Source organism: Neodiprion fabricii, chromosome 1, assembly GCF_021155785.1.
Source record: "Neodiprion fabricii isolate iyNeoFabr1 chromosome 1, iyNeoFabr1.1, whole genome shotgun sequence".
NCBI classification, from domain to species: Eukaryota; Metazoa; Arthropoda; class Insecta; order Hymenoptera; family Diprionidae; genus Neodiprion; species Neodiprion fabricii.
The window spans coordinates 10,782,966-10,801,536 of record NC_060239.1 but is presented as its reverse complement, the minus strand read 5'-3'; the positions used below and the strand labels follow the sequence as shown (position 1 = coordinate 10,801,536).

Here is an 18,571-nt window from a genome sequence, read left to right as displayed (position 1 = left end):
AATTTTCTGACCTTCAAAACCAACTGAATCACACGATGTTTTCTTTCCTCGTAAATTTCGTGACACAAAAGTTTCTCACCGCCATTAACGAGCTGTGAGGCGAGCTGAACGGTGCCTCTTAATTTCCGCAAAGGATGTCATCTCTGTCGTAAAAAGCGGAAGAAGTTACGCGGCGTTCACTTTCCTCGTTTAAATAATCCGCTATACGCATCGATAAAACCGCGAAGAAGCCCTGCGCCAAACGACCAGTAAATATACAAGTTATTCCAGGCTTATCGGTCAGTTACGACTTCCAGAGTAATGATAAGAATAACTTTTGCAAAAGCTCGAGACATCCTTACGTGATCCACGTGTACAGCAGAAATGCAATTTTCTCTCCGCAACTGTTTGCCGCGGTTTGAATGAAATTTTACAAACCCACAAACAACTGCTCGTTGTTACACGTGGGTGGATCATGGGCTCCAACTTTGAGCAGAGGAGGACAAGCTCCGAGAAGCGCGCTTCCACGCTGGATGTGTACATAATACATCACATGTTTGTTTAGGTACAGGGTGTATATATATATATACATATACGTGTATCTGTGTATTGCGGAAAGGTGTATGGCTCAGGGAGCTTTTCAAACGAAAAACGGAAAGTTTGAATACCAAGTAGAAAATTTTCATTGAATGGAAAGCCTTGAGCATACGGAAAGGTCAGGGGTCACCAGCAGTGTTAGACGTTTCTGGTATCCCTCCCCCTCCCCCACCACCCCGAGCTTTTGCAGATGCCACGCTGAGGTCACCACCGCACCCGCGGAGATGCCATCCTATTCAAAGCTCTTACCGAGAATTTTCGCCTCCCTTTATCATCCAAAAATAATATCTCGCAAACCCGTTGAATCGATATTTTCAATTCACTTTCGCCCCGAGCAGATTCGAGTTATTTTTAGATTATTCTGAGGAATTGTTTGCTTTCCGTTTTAGATAAAATCGCGAACGAACTTCAACCAGTTTCAAGTAATTTATGCTTCATGTGTTTGACCTAGAATCAAGTCCAATTTCGAGATCAATATTCCAATTCTCGACCCAGGGTCGTGGGACGAAGTCGCACCACTTACAGGCCCCAGTAAGGGGCAGCACTGAAATTCCGAATTTTAAAAGTTCCGAAAATGCTAAATTCCGAATTTTTCGGTGGAAAAACTTAATGCAACGAAATCAAACTTTGACCAAACATTGAAGTTTCGAATGGTCCGAAACCCGAAGATCAAAGTTCCGAAGGTGCAAGGCCCCAAAAGAGCATAACTCCGAGAAGTCAAAGTTCCGAAAGTGCGAAAATGAGAAAATTTAAAAATCTAAAACATCGAAATTTTGAATGATCGAAGATTTTCAGTTCTGTGGATTTCTGGCTTGGAGAATTTTTACCACTTTCATCTTTGTTTGTTTGGGATTATCGATATTTTTAAGTTCGGAATCCTGATTATTCGGATCTTCGGTATTTCTGATTTTTTACACCCACTCGTTGAGTAAACTCCTCTGTGCGAGTATATTTTACCTTTCGGAATTTTATTCGATCGAAACTTAATTTTCGAAATTTTGCTCTACCGGAACTTTACTTTCGGAACTTTGCTCTATCGTGACTTTAATTTCCGGAATTCTGCATATCGAAATTTTCGCCCATTCAAAACTCTGTAGTTTCGTAAAACTGTAATTTCTTTACTTCAAGTTTCGCTACCAAGTAATGCGGAATTAGTCTTTTCTAAACTTTTCAAATTCGGAGCTTCAGCCCTGCCTCACAAACCTATTTTTTTATAAATCCCATGGAATTTGTTATTCCTGTAATTCGATTCGACGAGACCAGCGTATATCAAGTTCTCCGTGTGTACTTTGAAAAACCTCGATTCAGTGCATTCCGGGTATGATTGTGCATCGGAACTGATGTGAGCTCACATTGTATACGCGCAGCGTTTATTATTACATACATATTCACGATTTTCACTGCCGTGTACAAACAACTCCGAGGATACGCGCACCCCGCCTGTATTTAATTATAAGCAAATTGGTTTATTATGCACCCCCAACACCGCGGGACTCGAGGTGCCAGACTTGGCCTCCCAGGCTCTTTCTGGCCAAAACTGTACGGGTCAACCGCGCAACGAGGACCGAAGCTGGCTGGCCAGATTTCCGACTTGCCAACCGCAGAGTGGTAACCTGAGCTCCTGAGCTCGATGGAGTTCCTGCGGTGGTGAACCTTATCCCAAGCTGCACGGTATATACCTATACACAACGTAAATTAATTCGCAAAATTATTGTTTGCCCCCTTCTCCTGTATACCTGTCCGAGCCAAGTTTCAATCGTAAATCATATCTCGGTATGAGCGTGCAAGCCTGATGTAATTCCTCATCGCGATATAACTTGCAAAATCACCTCCGTGTTCCTCCAAGGAGCCGAGATGCAGCTTCAGCGTCTTCTTGATCCGTATACATTGGCTAACCAATTTCCTCGAGGAATGATACCATCAATAATTTACACTAGACTGGGCCAAAAAAAACGAAGAATTTTTTTTTTTTTTTGGTACTGTAAAAACATTGTTCATGACGACAAATAAAAGTTATCCTGAAAGTTTGAGCCCTTAATATTAATATTAAGGGGTGAATCGGTACAGCTATTGATTTTTTGACAGTTACCGCATTTTTTTTAACCCAAAATCCGTCAATTATCAATCTGAAAAGTAATTTCAATGTCGAATAACTTTTAAAGGAGTGAATTTCATGAAAAATGTTGAGAGACCTTTTTTGTAGAGCATCAAATTTCCCACAAAAATAATGGTTTGATCTATGAAAATATTGGTTTTTCTGGTAATTACAAAAATCAAAAATTCAAACAAAAATTTGAAAAAACAAATCAATGTTTAAGGCACGATTACAAGGAAACGGCTCGATCTACGTCAATTTAGTAACAGAGCTTTTTTGTAGGAAATTTAATTTCCCTTAAAAATATGGATTGATAAAATTTTTCAGTTTGATAAAAAAAATGCGGTAACTGTTAAAAAATCAATGGCTGTAACGATACGCCCCTTAATATTAATATTAAGGGCTCAAACTTTCAGGATAATTTTTATTTGTCGTCATGAACAATGTTTTTACAGTACCATTAAAAAAAAAAATTCTTCGTCTTTTTTGGCCCAGTCTAATTTACGCGTTAAGTGTTGTAGGATTTCTTTTTCTTTTTTCCTTGTCTTCTTGAGCAGCTTTTATCTAATTACGTAACCGGCATTGTATGAAACGAAATGTAATTTATAAATATTAGAACAGAATTATATTTGAGAATCCGATGCGTAGGAATGTTTCTTGTGCGCATAAAATTTATCGGAACCTGAGTACTTCGTTATCTCTTTTTCGTCCTTCTCGTCGGGCAACGACGAATATTCCTAGCAATTAAAATAGATGTAGGAAATATTTTTAAACGTATTATACTTTTACGTATAATGTGGAATTTAGAGTGAAATTTATATTGGACATTTTTCCACTCTAGGATATGCTGCTCCTACTATATATATATACATATATTATATACGTATAATACGTATACTTAGGTACAATCTGTGACGAAAATAATCCCGAAGATACGTGACTGCGATTCCCTCGAATCCCGAAAAATTTAAAATGAAAAGATAAACTTTACACCATTTTCGTTGAAAATTCTTCCTCGCCTTGAATTACTTGCAGGAAGATTATATGAAATTCATTAATACCTACATAGCACGTTTCGAAACAAGAAATTCCGTACTTCCATAAAAAATAAAGCAGATCGTGAATCAGCAAAATAATTTTGTATAAATAATTTATTTTCATTTTCCGTTCGAAAATCAAAGAGACTGACTAACCATCTCTGCTCGTTGAAAGAAACCCTAGTAATTTTCGTTACTCGTGTACTTCTTTCACAAATAAACTAATTTGTTCATCCAATATTGAATCATCCTACAACCATGCCTGATATGAAAATATACGATGATAAAAAATTTCCCAACTAAATAAATCGAACGATATTCTTCTCAGCGCTTTGTCAAAACAAGTTCGTCACGATTATTATCTATGCCTATTTACCGGCAAACAGCAAGCAACTTCGGAGTAATTATCCGGGTGAAATTGCGAGGGGTATATCACGAGCCATGAATACTTTTCACTTGAAAAACAGAGAACGCGTTTTAAAAGGTTCTCGGTTGAGTGGCTGGGCGTAACACCGAGTGCCTTCAGAGGGAGACGCAACTCGGCTCGGGCACGACGCATAAAATGTTTCACTTGACGGACAATACGTACCTTCGTATAGGTGCCGCGAACTTCTAACGCCTTTTTTCCAAAACAATATAACGACAGGGCTGCAAGAGGCAAAGGAAAAAGCCAGGCTTTGGCCGTCGACCTTTTAAAAATTAGGGAAACTGTTTTGACACATTTTTCCCCCCCTCATATTCCAGTTTATGGAAACGCAAAAATCTGACCACCGCGATTGAAACTCCGCATTACATGTTACTGAAGTTTCGGAAATTTCAATAAACGACTTTAAAATTTTCTACATAATTTTTCCGAGACTAATGTTTTTCTTTTCCACCGTCAAAGCGTTCGGCGATTTTCTGTTCTATTAGAAAACTTATTTATTCATCTTCTACTCGTAACATTCTTCCATCGAATACCCGAAAGATAGAGAAACCTAATAGCCGTTTAAAAATAACAAAAACATGTAGTCATCGATCCAAAACATCTCTGTAAGGTCACCCAATAAAGCCTACCGTGTTAAATCCGTATCACAATACGTGGAATAAGCATCGATTTCTCTATCGGTATATCCATAAGTCCATCTGACGTCTGAAATAATTTGGATGCAGCTCATACCTACAATCGTATTCGCGTTTGCAATGCGATAGGAATAGGTTACGCGTAAATATTCAACGCCAGGTCGACGATACCGCGTCACCTTGAGCACGCGTATTACATACACTGCAATTTACTGTTTGGTTCGAATACGCACGACGCCACCATATGCACGTAATCCTGTCAGCACTCACCCGATACATCGCAGCCTTCAGAGCCCATATCTTCACGGTGACTGGTATCGTTGCATTTGGAATTATGAACCAGCTGATTGTGAGATGCATTTCGAGCACTGCATGACCAAGTGCACATCAATTCATAGGCCAAAATGTGTACCGGGATGCGAATTTTCATCGCATCGTGTTTTGCGAGTACATGGACTGCCAAATGCTTTCGCAGTGCGTTCCACGCCATGAATCAGTTTCATCCAGGGATAGTTACGATGTTAACCAACTGCACCTGTATGTTTTCCGTAGCGCAAGTTCGTTTCGCGAATTGGAATCTAGTGTAACTAATTTTGTATCATCCGCCTACGTACATTTTGGATTCGGTGAGTATGGGAAGTGATTTCAAAGGATTTGTTATGGCAATCTAGAACCAGGTGAAGGACTCGAACTAATTTTTAATGGTTGCATACGATTTCAAAGAGGTCAAAAGGTCTCAGAAAATTGCGGATCTTTCAAATAGCTTCTAAAGATCTCACAAATGTTCAAAGATTTTCAAACGTTTTTGAAAGATTATTATGTAATTTTAAAATACCTTATAAAATAGTATACTATCAAATTTCTTAGAAAGTTTTCCGGTATGCTTAAATTCTACAAAAAGTTATAATTTCGAAAAAAAAGTTTTCCTTTACAATTTGGCGAAGCTTTCAAGATATGTTAAATGATTGCAATACACTCGACATCACAATAACGATAAACCACCCTCGGCCGCAAAGTTTCGCAAGATTTCCGGTACGATTCGAGCATTTTATTCTGACAAAGGAGAATCACTTCAGTCCATGAAATATTTACAAACGCTCAGGGCTGAATGATGCGTCCATTTACGAGCGTACGACGGATGCAGCCGGAAAGGGAAACGCATCGGACGAGGGTGCTGGGCGACGACAAGCCCAGCGTTACACTGCAGATTGTACCGAAGAAGAATGAGAAGTGAGAATAGCACTTACGTCTAGAAGGTTCATGAGAGAAGCTCTTCGGCGTGGGTCAGGCTCCGTCATGGCGGCCAAGACTGACTGCAGCGCAGAGGATGGCGACACCGACCCCGTCCCAGTCAAAGCTGCACCCCGGGGTGTCGTATCCAGCAGCGCCCTGCCCAGCGAGTACATCCACATCTGAAAACCAGGAATAAACATTTAAGCGACGTTCACCAGCAGGGGTTAGATTCCACGATGAGAATTAGTTGGATTTGAAACGTACAACGGTACAAGTTGTGTTGGGACTACGGGGTGGTCTCGAATGGATGAGATGTTATTTGATTTATGGAGAGTTCGAGTCGATGCTGTGGAATGTGCCAAGGGTGCCTCCGTGTTCCCGTCAATCGTGAAGATACGCAACAGCGGGAGAATGTAGGGCGAGACGAATTCGGGTAACGTATGTCCTTTTGAACGCTGGTAGAGTATATCGGATAAACGGATAACGAAGCGTAAGAGAAATGTCGAACGGTTCCGGAAGTGAGCTCACGATCGGAAAACGACAATGCCGACGGAATTTACATGATAAAGTGGATCAGACTGTTTCTCTTGGAAAGAATTCTCCGCGAGAATGGACTATCGATCGGTTCTACGGAGGATCGAGTCAACAACCTTGGCGCACCGCGCGGGAAGTGCCAATCTGATTCCGGGTAGGTAAGAAGGTTCAGCTAGTTGATTGACAACGGATAAATAGATGCTCGGAAAGAGGAAAAAGCGGAGGAAAAACGTCGAGACGATATTGTGAGACGACGGCGGTGCGAAGAAGACGAAATAAATTTCCCTCTTGTATATTCAGGCGTACTTGATCCACGCAATATTAGATTGTCAAACAGGATGAAATATCGAGCCAGAAAAGCTCGCGACTCAACCGCCGATACCGCCAGAGAATTTGTTCACTTCACAAATCACCTTGACTGACTTTTACTAAAAACCCAATAATTCCAAACTGAAACTCAAGTGGAGCATGTATTAAAGGTGGTGAGGAAACTTGGAAGGGTAAATCACTACAGCTACAACATGCTGAATGCTCTCGGGTAGGAATGACTGGAACCGAGTCTCGTACATACACGAACCTAGGCGCATCAGCTTCAAATATGTATAGCAAGATATATTGAACGGAAGTGTAAAGAGGAAGAGGAAATGCTTCTCCAACGTTCCCGACCGTATGGGAGTCACGCGAACATTTCTCATCTCCACGGGAACAAGTCATTGTGTCTGCTTGTTTGAAGACGAGCACATTTCCCATGGGTGGAGAACCAGCCAGGATTTGCGCTGCAACGCAACGTGATCCAACTAATTTTAAGTTATAGATATCACGTACATGATGGTACAATTTCTCACTTTCATAAAGCGGCAAATAATCCAGAAAGATTTCAGGAATACGATTACGAGGTATTCATTGTCAGCCTGTCGGAGTTGAAATTTAAAGCGAGACACTATCCAAGGGAAATTTACAGTTCAACTGTTAGCAAAGCTGCTTTCAGAAAAGGCCTGCGTTTGAGCCTGAAGACGAATGCAAAGAGAAAATCAGAATTAAACACTCCATGAAGCACTGCGAATAACATATTCATGAGTCATGATTCATTTCCTGAAACCAGAAGATGCGAAACGGTTGAAATTTTGAACGCATAAGATTGATGTACCCCATTAACGCCGTGGAAATGCGGAAATTTAAGGCCCTGATCCGTAAATCCCGTAATTAGAGAGAACATCAACGTGCACGGAATCAGAAGAGTACCTGGATACGAGAGAACAGGTAGGCAGTAACCGAGAAAGGCTTACCGGCGAATGTGCAGTTCGTCTCGTTCGGTATATTCAGGTTAATTCGTATTCAAGGTACAAGCGAAACTGCTAATTACTCTGACAACGACGAGGCTCCGTCACAGCTGATGTGGTACGATCGCAAGTATTCACTAGCTGGCAGGTAGGTAGGTAGTTAGATAAGTGCAGGTATACCGGCGAAGTGTTTACTCGTTCAAGACCAATCGAAGTCCCTCGAAAGTTAACTAGGTTACCGGCTTCAACTCCTGCCTCGGAGAACGCGATTAATTAATAATTTAATAATCTCAGCGACTCGGCTAGCTCTTCGACAAGTTCTAGGGAGCGTCGCTCAAGTACCGTTACGCCTCTGACGCCCCTCTAGTCTACACTTTATAGATAATGAGATCGTCTCCGCTGAACGGTAATTCTCAAATCATCCTAACACCCAAAAGTTATTGGTCGATGCAGATCGAAAAAACAACTTCTTCGCAACGTCAAAGGAAAGAATAGTGACCCCCAGTCTTTTTTTTCAGACTTTGTTTTTCAATCACCTGTGGAAGTATGAATATAGGGGTTCATGCGCAATTTTTTCTTGATAAAAGACATTTTTAGGGCTGGATTAAAATCTAAGGTGTTCAATGTCAGTACTGGATAAATAAGTTTACCATTGAACGCAGTGATGAATAAGTGGATAATTGGACCGCCTTGTTCAACATCATGGGAAAACCCGTGAGTGGACTTATGGCAAATGATGGAGAGTGTAGTGAACATGACCGATAAAAGAATATTTTCAAAAGTAATATTCGATACTCTTAAGTGATATTCACGATTATCCTACAAATCCCTGAACGAGCTCGTCATCCTTTTCGGTAACGATCCTACCGTGCAGCCGATGATCACTCGAGTGCTGATCAATAAGTATAGCATGCATTACTCCTAATCAGCACTGATGCTATCCCTATATTAAAGCCATGATTCAATTCTTTCACGTTGCAACGCCAAGCAAATGATTAGTTAATAGCACCAATATTGATAGCACATGATCGCCACGCACACATCCATTACAACAATTTCATGAATGTTTACAGCTCACTGTAATCAAATTCCATTAACACCGACTACTGCTGAATAACACATATTAATTCCAACTAGGAATATGAAGTATTCATTTTGGATTTGCACCATATAGTTCCTGGTTGAAACATAACTACGCCGATTGAATATTTCATTCAGTATAGCTGTAACGCGCGGCAAAATCTCAATATCTATTGAAGCTACTTCCCCGCGGCTTATTCACGGACCTGAGGATACATCTGTGCCACGAAACGCTGTTATTATATAAAACGTGGTAAAGTATAGCCATACCCAATCGTCACTCGGAAAGAAAGCCTCCGGTGACGACCGGAATGTAACACCATGCACATCAAGATCTAACGCAAGGCACCCGCACGTTGATGTCAAGGACTGGGATCCTCCAGCTGATCGTGAAGGTATAAGAAGATGGGCAGATCCATGTAGCATTCATTTCACATCTTGTTACATTTACAGTGGCAGATACGTCATAAATCACCAAGAACGGAACGCCGAGAAGCGGTGGATTCTACGAACGAAAACGAGCAGTATAGAAGCGAAAGCCAGAGAATCGCGATGAGAGAAGATAAAGATGAGAATGAAGCCGCTGCTGATACGGTGAAAATGCGGCTTGCTTGATTTCGCATGTTCCGCTGGAATCCGCCAGAAGAAGAATAGGAAACGGAGGTGGCGATAGAAAAAGACACAGACGACGAGACGGGGATAGCCGGATAAACGGATGTCAACGCAACTCGGTTCTCTCTGACAATACACAAGGCGTACCGAATGCAGAAATAGACGTGGGTATTATTTTTCCCTCCAGCGTTCCCCGATACGCTCGCTACCACTTGTATTTTCAGCGTGTTATTGGAATTGCAAAGCTGGTTCTCTTTCTCGCCCTCTTATCTTTTCTCAAGATAACTCCTAGATGGTCATGGTAGTAGTCGCAACGTAAATGACACGAAAATTTTCGCTGCACTGATGAATAAGCGAGCCCTGCAGCAGTGCTTTCTCTTTGTAAAGCCGCCAAAGCAAAGGTCCTTTTCAACTGGTCGCAAGTAATTTGGAATTCAGGTTGTATTCCGCTTTGAATGATAGATGAAAGCATCTCTGATGTAGAGAAGTGATGATCCTGTGCAGTCAGGGAAAACTAACTCTGGATACTTCGTAGCTACACGTAAAAATAGAGTTAGAACGAGTATATTGTTCAATGGAAGGCCAGACTAAAAAAACGTAGGATTACACTCACACCGAACGTTGACCTAATGAAATTCACTCTGTTCTTCGTACTTCGAATAATAAACAGACGATTCATTTTGTACGTTCATGAGTTGAAAACTGGACTGCATAGAATCAAAGGATCCTACTGCTTTTGAATGAACTTCCCAGCTCATAGTATAAGCTCTCGGAATTATATTTCATGCTTTCAATGCCACACGCGTGTGGTACTTATGCGAGAATATGGAGTGGCGGTCATAAGTTTTAATAAGCCCGGGTCAGCGAGTCTGTCTATCGCATATGCATTACAGGTACTGACTCTCAATCTCAATATAACGCGTAGAACCATTCAAGGTGTCTGAGGGTATACTTTGGCTGATCCAAGATATGAAACGCGGAAGGATAATATCGGAGAAATTCCTATCCTATCTACCCACCTAAAGTTTTATTTGCGCCGATCACCCGATACACTTTTACCCCTGTAGGTACGTAGACTCGTGGTGCTCTTTAGAAGCTCACCCCGCACCATGAACCCGAACAATGTACGTGATCAGAACATTCGGTAAAGTTTTCGAGCTTTGTCGCGAACTTCCTCGTCTGTGCCTGACGACACGACGCACACGAATATCGGTGTGTCGATAGATCAGTCGATTCAAAGCCCCACATAATAATGGAGCAGGTGGTGTCCTACCGGGCAGCGCAACAACTATACCTAAAGTTTTTAATTACAAGCGCATGATAAGCTTCCGGTAGAACGTGCTGCGAGGAAAATACTGCGCTCGGTTCCATAGTCGGTGAAGTTGGCAATTTACGAAAGTAGATTAAGCCCCGCTTCAAGCTGAATTCGAGCAAAAACCGACGGCTACATGTATACCGATCCATCTGTTTCGTCCGTCTTTCACATGCATATTCGTCCCTTAAGCCGAAACAGCTGAACCTACTGGGTTGAAATAACAAACGGTCGATCGACCCGTCGTTTCTTCATTATTATTGGCATACTCGGTAGCCCGCAAGAACGTGGTCGTCATTCAGACATAATGCGTCACGCCTAAATTATAATAGCAACTTATACAGTGTGTTACTATGTATGTTTGGATAATTTTTTCCACCGATAGCTTTTATGCGAAAATTACTGAGCCAGCTTTCTATACAAGATAAGCTTCCAGTAAGTTTAAATGTATTTGCTATTTGTCGTGGAAAAGGATCCTTTACAGGTCTACAAAAAAACAACCAAAGTAACCTGATATAGGTATGTATGTACACAAATGGCGAAGGATTATATCACTGATTTAAATCTGGTGCAGATCCTGAAAAAGCTTTTTTGTTTCGAAGACTTGAGGCGCGCTCATTTGTGTCATTGCAAACATGTACATTCTAAGGGGTGACAGTGGATTTTGGAGCGTAACACGCTTTATTTACCTAGAAATCGATGGCTGCTTGATAACCAAGAGTAATAAAATTGAGGAAAAGGAGAAGAGGGAATAGCTAATGGGACCGTGAGAGCGGGGGCATAGTTACCTTCTCGGAGTCGGTGTCTGAATAGGTTCTACCAGGACGATACTCCGGGGGTAGATAGGCCCGCGCCGTTTCCGGTGGCGCCGACCGGAGGATCACCCTACCACGTGGAGTGAGCTCGAGGGTGTGCGGAGTCACCACAGGACCCATCCCCGAACTTCCGACCACTCCGCCGTCTGGAACAAAACCGTAATCAAATATGTTAATAACGATGGGTATCGCCGACCGTTACGGACATCGAATTATCACCCTCGTAATCCAACGGACTTTTTTTGATCAAAAGCAAATGAGGGTAGAACTTGGAAAAGTTTTGTGTACCGGTGAGATTTTTTGCTGCACTAAAGTTTTTTGTTACCCAATTCGGATATGAAGTTCGGATTCGCTAGAGATCCGTGTGCATATTTAAGGGGATGGTCACTCTTCGGACTTGATTTTAAATTCAAGTTTGAATACCTGGTATTCGTGCGGAAAGGCTTGCGAATAAACAAAGACTATACGCCTGAAAAATACTATTCCTATCTTTATTTTAAGCTTTGAAGTTTGAACAGTGGTCCATAATTGTTTGATTACCACGATTTCAACGGATGATGCAAGTCTTGACAAGGCTGCACTTTTGACGTTGTTACGACTTTGTCTATGCTGTAAAATAAGGATACCAGGTGCTTTCAGGTACGACACAATCTCAGTTATCATTGGAACTAAAGTTTCAAATCTAATCGTGGTACTTTTTTCAGTACGTTTTTGTAATTCTATTGATTATTAGCAGGTCCCAAGATTTGTAACCGAGGGTGTAGTTCGATCGGTCATAAATCATTCTAGTTTCTGCAAAAGCTAGGTAGATACCAGAAAAAAATGCGGAGTGAATTTTTTGAACCTTACGAATTCTTTCAAATTTATCGAAAAGAAAAGAGTTGAAAACCGTCGTTTCAAGTAGAATAAATGCAAGTAACAATGATACACCATTTTTCAAATTCCAAAGGTAAAACGAGTATCTGTCAGCCATATAAGCGTTCGTTATTTGCGAGCCTTTCGCTACTAAAAGTAGCTGCTCAAACTTGACTCAAAAATCAAACGTGACAGAGTTGACTACCTTCCTTGAAAACCGACAAAAAAAATTCTTCGGTGAGAAGCCGACGAGATTATTCAATCAGTACGGTCGATTAGTTACGCGGCAATCGACAATCACTCACTAACGTCAGTGGGAAACTAGGAAGTCTGAAAAAGTAAGTTGGGCAAGCGTTACCGGTGAAGGATCATCACAAGATTCATCCCCCCGAAAGCCATGGAAGAGAAGGTCAGACATTTAGGGCTGCTTTTTCGAGGCTCCTAAAAGCTATGGTACGTGGGAACGAATGAAATGTGTAATGGAATCAGAGGCGCCCTCCATCTTTGTATTTCCCGGACAGAATCGTCTGCCCTTCTAGGGCGGTAATCACTTAAAACCACTTTTAAAATATCCACGATGGAAAATTTTCGTCCTTCGCTCCTCTTTTTTTATCACTCGAATATTGTCGCCATAAGGATTTGCCCGTTCTTTGTGCCAGAATAAAATCGATACTCCCTTACTCACTGCCCTTGTAACAGAATGATGAAAAACTTGAAAAAAAATCTTTGAGCCGCTTCTACTCTCGTTGAAAGAATCGCTTTGAACCTTGTTAAGGACATCGACTCGTAATGCCTTTGATTATTTAACGTTTTTTATTCGTGCGATTTTTCAGTGTTTTCCTTTAACTCGAGAAAAATAGACGCTGCTGTACATATACGTGCTGAAACTGTGAAAATTGGAGTATATGAGATTGGATAAACAGTGAAAAATGATGGCTAGGTACTCCTAATTCAATGATACGACAGTCGTTCGAAAAAGTTACGAGCTTGAGTGGGCGGTTGGTCAACCGTAATTTGTATTACTTTAAAAGCAATAATTGAACCATCGTTCACGTGGTTCCTCGACAGTTTACGCCTACGGTTGGAATTTGCCCAGTACGTACAGCAATTCGTTTTTTTCCATCACTCGACGTCACATCCTGCTTCATCGTTTCTCTTGGCAAATTATGAGAATCATTTCAGCTACGAAGTAAAATTTTAACAGTGTAGGTGAAGCCTGATATATCAAACGTTCGATTCAGTGAAAACGGTAATGAAACGAATAACTTTTGAGCTCAATGTGTGAAAACTAAAATTAAAGTATTTTTAAAAACAAACACTTTCAACGAGTTTTGCATGCAATGTCAATATGGTTTTTCTATAGAATAGAAATTTATTGATTATAGCCTTTGATGGCATTCCACGCTATGCTTCAGTGGCTCCCTAGGAAGCTAAAGAAAGAAATGCGTCTCAGGTGATCTGTGAGAAATTTAATTACCAACATAATGAGTTGTAATTTGTTTAATTTAGACAAATGAGCGGCGTAATCGGTATTGAAATAAAATTGTACAACAACGTATAGCTGCTTCAAAATGAATAATGATCGGTCTGTCTTGGTTGAGATTCAAGGGTTTCAAAATTCCCGTCTATGTTGGGGATATCGTTAAAATTAAATTCCGCTTGATTGATCTTGTCTTGTAATTCATTAGGTATGCTTTTTCGAACCCTTCATTATTCAGACGGTATAGGCCCACCATTACAAAATAGATTTCGTAAAATCACCGGAAACTTTTTGATCCCGGACTATGCATAAAATAACACTGTGACAGAATCTTGCGTGGTTTAGCATCAAATATTGGTAGCTTTACCGCAACCGTCCGAGTAGGTATTAAAAAATCTGGACTAAGCTTTGGGCGTCGTATCGAATAATTTATCAAACGTAAACTGTTATATTCTAAGTCAATCGGAGTGTTTATTTGCCGAATCATAGCTGAGGACCTCAATCACGACATATTTCGTTCACCGGAGTGAAAGAGACTCACAGTCAGGATTACCATTGAATTGAAATTCGACGAGGGACCAAGCGGACCTGGACAGCCGGTAAGTTCGATTGATACTAAATTCAGAAACAAGACAACGGCCGATGGCTGGGCGTCTGCAAATGGTTTCCAAACCACGTGGTCATGTCGGTATCCGATCATTCAAACCCGCTCATTTCCCACCCAATGACACCCCAAAATTGTGAGAACGAAACTATTGACTCAAATCAATACTCCCGGCAATTTGCACGCCTTGAATTGAACTTTTTGATTTATCACTACTGATAATGGTTCCAGCACGTTCGAAGCGTTATTTTCCCACTCTCTCTAGTTGTTACAGAACACAATTCGCTTGACGCTATTGAACGTTTTCTCCCCGTGACTCGTTAGTACTGACGACGTACGTACGAGTGCGAGTTCAAGTGATAAAGCGATAGAAAGAAGGAAAGACATAGAGAAAGTTTGAATTGCGTAACGAATGACTGGATTTTCGATTGGTTTTCTTCCTGTCAAGCAAAAAAGTCTGCGTATCTTTGGCAACTTTTATTCTCGACAAAAAGGTCGGAAAAACTCCTCCGTTATCACGTTACTCAAACGTGTCGGGAAATTACTAGCCTTTGGGACAAATAAACAACGAGTCATAGGAGCTCGTATTTTTTATGCACGATGAAAGAAGAATTTTTTTTTTCCACAGCAACGTTATTTGACGCTCAAATAGAGACACATTTGTGGATCTGTCAAAGGTGACAAGGTTTTACCACGTGAATTAGCGGATTATTTGCTTCAATTAAATGCGACCGGCCCTCAACGTTATTAATCATCCTTCCAACCCCCGTTTCGTACTCGATAATTAATTACGAACCGAACATTAAAATAATGTCCTTCTTCCAGGCGACTGGCTAAGCTTAACGAGGCTAATGAGTACACTGGGAAATGCAAATGTTCTCTGCATCTAGTTTTTGGTGTTCCGTTTTTTCAGTGTTCTTCACGCTGTATTGTAAATTCATTGATTTTCAGCGATACTGGAGAACCTGTGAAATAGAATATTTTTCCAAAATATCGCAATCAACTATCGCGTTGTTTCAAATAAATTCATGCTATCTTGTAACCAGTAATGTTATATTGTATGAATATCTATGAAATAGCGAATAATAAACAGACGATTATTCAAGCCGAAAAGTTCATATCGACGTAGACAAAAGTGTTCCGTTTAATAAGTTACCGCAGTTATCATTTCATTGCACAGTATTTCACTGTCAAAGTGACAAGAGGAAAAAATTTTCAGTGACAAATCGCCTGAACAATTTCTTGAGCGTAAAAAAATTCACGTTATTACACAATCAGTTTTTCCTCTCGTCTTAATATTGAATATATCCTTATTTTTCTTCCCATCATTCAAAAACAACGGACACGTGTCATTTGTCGTAGAAAAAACATACGAACGTAAATGTGTGACATGACACCCCTCATCATACCGTTGAACGCGAGCAAACCTGGGCGAAAGAAGACAAATATATCGAACGAAACTTGCGAGGTAAAAACGTTCGCCGCGATAATGATGGAAGGTTCCTATCAGGGAGTAAGTCATTTTTTATTTTTTTTTTTTTACATTTTTCTCATTACGTTCGTGTTTCTCCGTCTAGTACGACGTCACGTGCTGAATGTGAGAATGCGTAAACCGAGGAGAGGGTGGGAGGTACCGGGGCTCCTCACCATCGTTGTCTATGGGTTCGTTCCAGCTCCACTTTTGCCTCCACTTCCGTGATCCGTCTCGTATTTCCAGTGCGAAAAGCCAGATATGTCTCGGAGTAAGCGCGAAGGAATTTCCCCGAGTTTCAAGTTTTTAAGTGCTCTGCTCCGGGGGATAGTTGTTATCCCTAGCTGGGTCCTGGGCTCGTCCTCGACACCCTTGCACCGTCAAACTCGAGGAAAAAGCGTGGGACTCGGTCTTGTTATTCTCTCTTCGATTCGAGGCCGGGTGCCCATTCTCTAGATGGAAATTGAAGCACTCTCGTTACTTTTTTTTTTTTTCACATCCTTGACCTCATCGAGGTTGTCTCGTTGACATTTTAGAATCCACGCGTACACACTTGTGCATATATACGCCGGGCAAAAGTGTTTCCGTTGAACCAACCAAGGCATGCGTGTCTACACGTATAATCACAGCGTCAGCCATAACAGAGAAGATTCAGTTTTAGACTTGGGGGATCGGGGGGGAGGGATGTTGCGGGAATCCGAGGAGTAATTTTCTCGCTACAAAAAAACCGGCTATCTGGGGTCGCTTAAACGTCACTCCCACCCAACGAAAACAGAGTCACCTATATTGCCGCCCCTGACAATGACTCGTTGCGTCGGACTAACACCCGAGTTCACTCGGATACAGTTGCCAGATACCGAATCTTCACCCCCTTTACAATCTGCAGTGATTTCATTTCATCTTCAAGTTCCAAGCCTCTGCCGAGAAATTCCAGGCTCATTTTCACAGTGACGTTACAAGTCCGTTTGACATATACCAAACATCACAATTGTCACAAGAAAGCGATTTTGCTGCTTCTCGCGGTGTACGAAACTTCACGGGAAATGTAGGTACATTAGAACGATTCATCCTTGAGGATAAATATTTGAAGAGGAAAGAGCGTGTTCTTTCAGGAAATACCGACATATTCTGAACCTGAATAATAGAAGAGAACTTTTTAGCACGCACTTTTACTGCAATCATTTCGAAGTGCTGTCTGTTCAAGTATAATCATAGAATCGTGACGTGCGAATCACACGGTTAATGAATACGTTATAGCAAATATCACTTCGTAACGACATGCATAAATTTGCAAATTGTCTCGAGTTGAATTACCATGTAAATTGTTTTGATTTAATCAATGTTTTTTACATCAATAAATGTTATTGTAGCAGTTTACATCTTTATTTGAATATTTTTTCTGAAAAAATTTTGAATGACATTTTCACTGAATTAATTTTTGGCCTGACCTGTCTCAAACTATATGTATGTACAGCATGTACGTTTATGACAAATCGTGACACTTACTTTATCAAAATGCCAGGAAAAAGAAACGTCAAATATGTACAATATTACGAACACATTCCTTTTCTGATTTCAAGTTCTGTGAAAGTCTGCACTTTAAGCCGTTAGGCACGGTTACGAAGAGTGGTAAGATTAAGTCTTTTAAATTCTTTAAATGTCATCTAAGACGTTTTTTTTTCAAACTAAATCTATGAGTTTCCATGAGGATGAATCAGCATTGGATACTTAGTATATAATACATCAGAAATAAAACACCGACGTCGTGATGAAAGAAATTCGAAACTACTAATAAAATTCCAGGCTATTTGCCGGGGCTAGAACGCGACTCGGTACCGTCTTAAGAACTTCGATGCCGTTCGCCGACTAAGGAAGCAAAGTTATGTGGAAGTTAAACAAATAAACGGAGACTACGCAGGGCTTGCCTTTCCTGTCTTCGAGTACTTTTCAGCCTCTCGGCCGATTCATCAGCGTTTCCTCTTCCCGGGCAACACGAAGGGACAAAATAGGTAGGATAGTCGCGAACTCCTGGAAGGTCGGTCGTTGAAACTGCTCGTACGTCAGAGGAAGTGGAGAAGAGGAAGGCCTAGATCGACCAAGGTGACTAGTTAAGCGATGGATGCCATGCCGAGTGTTTTTAAGGGTTTCCGAGAGTGGGCCGGTCTTAATCCCGGGTAGGCGCCGCGGCCATTAAGCCCTCTCAAGTTGTCTCCGAACCGGAATAGACCTACATTTTCAAGTGGCCCCGGTAGGCCGGCTTGGGTCGAATTAGCTGCCTCGTTATGAGTGACTACCGAGCGAGTTATTCGGCACTCGGCATGGATTTAATAAAGCAAGAGCTATAGGGTCGTTAATTCGACTAATTGTAAGTTTCATTTTAATTCCTCGACGTTATACGCACGCGGAACGCGTCTTAAAAACTCCCGCGTTTACCCGGATAAATCTTCAAAAATTTCAGTCCAAGAGTTTTAATTACAAGAACCACACGGCGTGAACCTGATTAAGGTACTTCCGTCGCACTGAGA

The 18,571-nt window shown here is 41.2% G+C and overlaps 1 protein-coding gene across 4 annotated transcripts in view; it reads right to left on the bottom strand.

The window, feature by feature from the left end:
* The window catches only part of LOC124175574, a 114,897-nt gene that overhangs the window by 32,824 nt on the left and 63,502 nt on the right, over window positions 1-18,571 (bottom strand). For all 4 annotated transcript variants that reach the window (XM_046555974.1, XM_046555972.1, XM_046555984.1 and 1 more), the window contains 2 exons: window positions 11,610-11,782; window positions 6,018-6,182 (listed from right to left, as the gene is read on the bottom strand). In XM_046555974.1, coding sequence (XP_046411930.1) covers window positions 6,018-6,182; window positions 11,610-11,782 — 338 coding nt within the window. The remainder of the gene's footprint in view (window positions 1-6,017; window positions 6,183-11,609; window positions 11,783-18,571) is intronic.